This window comes from Polistes canadensis, unplaced genomic scaffold (assembly GCF_001313835.1).
Source record: "Polistes canadensis isolate GaletaPanama2010 unplaced genomic scaffold, ASM131383v1 scaffold_215, whole genome shotgun sequence".
Classification (NCBI taxonomy): domain Eukaryota; kingdom Metazoa; phylum Arthropoda; class Insecta; order Hymenoptera; family Vespidae; genus Polistes; species Polistes canadensis.
The window spans coordinates 118,521-123,758 of NW_014569762.1; the positions used below are offsets into that span (position 1 = coordinate 118,521).

Here is a 5,238-nt window from a genome sequence, read left to right on the forward strand (position 1 = left end):
GCTTAGATAAATTCTTGTCTAAAAATCGAAAATAATATAACTCTAGTATACCGGAAAATACAAAAATGAAAATGTTGCTTAGATAAATTCTTGTCAAAAAATCGAAAATAATATAACTCTAGTATGTCGGCAAATACAAAAGAGAAAATGTTGCGTAGATAAATAACGGTTGAACTTGGTATCAACGGTCAAAACGCTTCGATTTATCGAAATCGATCATAAATCGCGTGAATCGATTATTTTATAATATATAAACAAAAAATATAATTTTCATTGTAGATTATTTTGATTATGTATTTTATAGTCAATTATATTTATACATGAATTTACTTATTTCTTGAAAAATACCGATCGACCTTAAAAACCGATGATGAAAATGAGAAAGAGAATGAGAAAGAGAATGAGAAGAGGAATGAGAAAATGACAATAACAACTTACCCTGCCAACCTCACGCCGAGTACTAAACGGTTATGGTGGTTGCGATACACATCATTTCTCCCTATGCGCACGTCGGCGAAGTGCGCATCGCAATTCAAGTCACGCTATTAGCGCCACCTACTTAATTATTTATTCGAAATAAGTTTAGGGGCATTCAAAATATTTTTTTTACAATAAATCATATCATTTACAACAAGCAACTTCAACACTTATATTTACAATATACCTTCCAAGGTAAAGGAAAGAAAACTTATAAATTTCATTTAAATTAAAAGATAATTTTGTTGTAAAATTTCTATTTTATATAATGTTTATTATTTTATTTTAATATTCTTTCCAATAATATCTAATATGTTAAAATTTTGCAAAATTTAGAAATATTCAATATTCTTTCTTCATAATATTAGTTAATTTGGAATGGACTGATCTTATGAATTACATGTATGTATATTTACTTATATAAATAATCTCTCAAACAAATTTCATTTGTAAATTCAATTTTTATCAATATCTCAACAATTTATATTTTACATATAATATATTAACATTGACTTATATACCATATACAAAAATATAAATTATCTCTTTCCTTATATGTTGTTACAGCTTAAAAATTAATTCGCACACGACAATTACTTCATTATAATATATCAACATTACACAAATAGCATGATAACTGCATATATATGCTATATATATTCTCTGAATAAAAAACCCTGTTCAAATATAATATCTTCAAGGATTTACATTGAGTTTCGTTGGTTTTAAATTGTTATTACGAATAGGAGAACGAAAATCAAGTGACACTCTACTCGAAGCATTTTTAAGAACAATTGGAGAAAGTTCGGGTGGATTACTATAATAATGAAGTTTTTCTAAGCGCCTTTGCAAAGCTGCTGATCTAATCGAATTAGAATTTCGTGAGTCCGAGCGTGGATTAGAGCCTATTGAATTAGATATATTATTTGTGGTCAATGTCTCTTTGTTTGGGGTATTTTTATCAGGAGTAATGTACGAAGGTGTTCTTAAATTTGTTTTCTTTTGTACTTCTAATGAGATATTTTCTGCACATTTGGCAGCATAATTCGCATAGGGTATCTAAAAAAAATAAGAAGAATTATATTATTATTTTATCTACCAGAGAGATAAAATGACAAACCAAGAAAATTATATAAAAACAAAATAACATATTATTTACCTTGATTAAATCTTTAATATTTTCAAAAGCTTGGCGAAGATGATTATGCCGAGGATTACGCGTAAATACACTTCTATCTGTACAATATGCTATTGGTATATTCCAAGAAGTGGCACATCTCCATTCTAAATTGCTACAGGCTACAAGAGAACCTATAGTAAGAATTTCTGTATAACCAAATGTAGATACGCCTTGCCAAAATAAAATAGATAAATATGAAGATCCTGATGTATCATTTTCTTCCGGATTTTCATGTGATAATGGACATGCTATATTTACAGCATCAAAATTTTTCATACCCTTAAAAAAAAAGGAATATTACATCAATTAGATGTATTTTTAAACTAATTTAAATATAACAATAAATACACTTACATAAGGACAATTAATAATTGATGAAACGACCCCTATAGTATCGAATTCTCCATAAAGTGGATTAAACGAATTATCTGTTATACTCCGCAATGGAGTATATATACGAGATTGAGGAAAATCTTTACATTTTTCTTCTATATTGAATATTGTACTTCGAGATGCTGTAAGTTGAAGATCACCGGATCTGTAAAATATTATTAAATATAACAATAAAAAGAAAGGAAACTATATTTTTAATAAATACATACCGCTTGCCAGAAGCAATTACATTATGAATCGATATACGAGTTCCTTCTTTAAAAATATCGATGATATCTTCACTAGGAGCCCAAATTGTTAATATTGCACTAGTATTTTCTTCATTGATGCGAACTTTAAGAACCGATGAAACTTGACGAGGTGGTGGCATATTTTCACGTAACTTTGATTCTAATTCTTGCTTAAATTCCTCTACTACGCGACTTTGATTTACCATTTTTTTCTCTTGTCCATTCAAATCAATATCATCAGAATAAAAATTATCATTTCTAGCAGAATTAAATTTTTGTTCGGCTTCTGCATAAAACGCTTCTACTTTTAATCTATACTGTTCTTCGAAAGCGAGATTAGCCTTCTCTTCGCATCGACTGTTTCGAAAAACTGGAATAAGTTAATTTTTATATATATACACATATATATTATTTAAGTATTAAGATTAATTGTTGCAAAAATATGAAATTCTATCATACTAGATTCTCCAGAAGGATTTTTTTCATGATATAACATTGGATATGTTCTAGTAATCATAACTTTAAGTTTGCCAACTAAACCACCACTAGGGCACACATTTTTTAACTTAATTAGCATAGGTCCAGGACAATGTGTATACCCTAATTTAGTATCCCATTTAGTTCTTCTGGTTGAATTGGTATGAATTCTTAATGATACATCATATGGAATCTAATTAATAAGATAATAATATTAAAATAATATCAATCATATAAAAGAAAAATTTCATTAATTTTGTTACTATACATACTTCTAAAGGAGAGCAACCCTGATCAAGATTCAACAACTCTGCTCCAAATATCATTAATTTTGTACCTTCGCGTATTTTTCCAGATGATATGTAACTCATCATGGTTGTATCAATAAAAACAGGAATGCTATACCATCCATCTGTTAATATCATTTTCCAATAATTTATATTTGATACTATTGGACTAGATTCTCTATTTTTGTCATCTCTGGACTGTACGCAAAAATGAAAATACATTGACTAATTTTCGAAAGAAATATAATGAAATTTATTGTCTATTAATATATATTTACCTCAGTAATAGATGATACACATAAAACCATTCGTTTGGATGCACAATCATCTTTTTCCAATATCCTTCTTAAACATGACCTTTGCAATCTATCGATTTCACGATCGTAACGATATTTAAGTTGTAGCATAACGTTAGACGGTGTCAATGACCTATATTATAAATAAAGCTTTTAGTAATTTATAATAATATATTACAGTAATTAATTAAATATTTACCTTGGTATAATAATAAAATTAAATTTAATTCTATCCATAGATGCTAGTTTCCAAATAATCCATTTGTAATGATTTTCAATCCAATCTATAGGAATAAGACTCGGATCAACTCCTGGACTTGCTAGAAAGGATCGTTTAATCTCAAAAATTCCTATACAGTTATCCTTATCTGGTATAAGATAACCACCATCTTCCATCTCTAATCCACATGAATTATTGTAAATGAATTCTTCTCTATGTAAAATATAAATAATTAGTATTATATAAAACGAATGTTAAATAAGAAAATACTGAGAAGACTGTTCTTATGTTACCCATAAAAATCAATGCAGCGAAATTTGAATGATAAAGCTGTAGTAGATGTGATTGTTAATATTTCTGATGATATACCTCGATCGATAAGCTATAAAAAAAAAAAATTATTAAACAATTAATTAAGAATAGATGACATTTGTATATATTTTATTAATACCTCCTCGGGAGTGCATAGACTTGGTACGTCATTGCCTACAAGTTTTTTCCAAGATAAACGAGTATTATGATTTTCTTCTTTGTATAATAACAATTTGCCTTTAATAGCTTTAGGTCTATCGAGCTTTTTCCTTTTAATTATATTTTCCTAGGACAATAAATATATATATATAATCATAATGAATAAATATTTAAAAATTCAAATCTTAATTTACATTATGTTACTAACTTGTTCTGAGATAGCCTCAAGATGCTTTTGGAAAATATCTGTAACATTATTGATTGGTGGATCAATATTAGGCTTTAAATTTATTTCTTGCATCGATATAAGTTCCTTCTCAGAAGTATTATTGCATTTAACACTATCTTCATTTACATTACTGCTTATATCATCTTTAATCAATGATTTCAACTTCTGCTTTATGCTATGTTGTACATTCCTCTTTTTGCCCCTTTTTCGTGAAGTAGGTTGTCTTCCGATAATAGGACTAGACGGTACTTCCTTTTCACAATTATCTACCTGAGAAATCCATTCCATGGTTTGATCATTATCTCTTTCATCTGCTAAAAGTGCAGCTGTACTAGCCATTATTTCATTAGAAAAAGAATTAGTTTGGTTAATAGCTTCTGTATTATCATATAACTTTTGATTTTCTTTTTCATCGGTAATATCTTTGTCAGACAGTCTTACTTTCTTTGTATTAAATAATAATTTATCTGCAGTATTATCACACGTGTGCAGACTCTTTCGTTTATTTATTGATTTATTAAGCAAATTATTGCATTGATTAATATCGTAAGTATCATCTGAAAGAAAAAGTTCGGCTCTGTTCAATGCTTCATTAGAAATAATAACTTCACACCCTGCTGCGGTTGTAAATCCAATTTTTGACACTTTGTTTCTTCTTAAAGAAGATTCATTTAAATTTGTATTAATATTTTCTAAATCCTCTAGTGACTCAACTCGTTCTTTCAATTCATTTGTAACATTCTTATTAATTTGAATGTCATCTAATTGTCCAAACAGGATTTTCTTCGCATTGGATAATGTTTTATTGCAAATATTCAATGATCGACAACCTACTGTTACAAAAGAAGATGATAGATTTTTTATTTTATGACTATTACGTAAATTACTTTCATTGTTTAATTGAATATTCGTTAAGGATGTAACGTCATCTGTTTCAAGCAAAGATTTTGCTTTCGAAATAGCAGACTCTGATACATT

The 5,238-nt window shown here is 28.0% G+C and overlaps 2 protein-coding genes across 2 annotated transcripts in view; both read right to left on the reverse strand.

The window, feature by feature from the left end:
* Positions 1-922: 922 nt before the first annotated feature.
* LOC106790114 (breast cancer type 2 susceptibility protein-like) lies at positions 923-5,232 on the reverse strand. The gene is made up of 11 exons (XM_014754814.1): positions 4,240-5,232; positions 4,012-4,158; positions 3,854-3,942; positions 3,540-3,773; positions 3,323-3,473; positions 3,030-3,242; positions 2,740-2,950; positions 2,260-2,650; positions 2,012-2,195; positions 1,637-1,936; positions 923-1,536 (listed from the first exon to the last, which is right to left on the reverse strand). The coding sequence occupies exons 1-11, from the start codon at positions 4,597-4,599 to the stop codon at positions 1,174-1,176; spliced, it is 2,643 nt and encodes an 880-aa protein (XP_014610300.1). The 5' UTR covers positions 4,600-5,232; the 3' UTR covers positions 923-1,173.
* The window catches only part of LOC106790109, a 2,959-nt gene continuing 2,892 nt past the window's right edge, over positions 5,172-5,238 (reverse strand). Inside the window, exon 5 of the mRNA XM_014754810.1 lies at positions 5,172-5,189. Coding sequence (XP_014610296.1) covers positions 5,172-5,189 — 18 coding nt within the window. The remainder of the gene's footprint in view (positions 5,190-5,238) is intronic.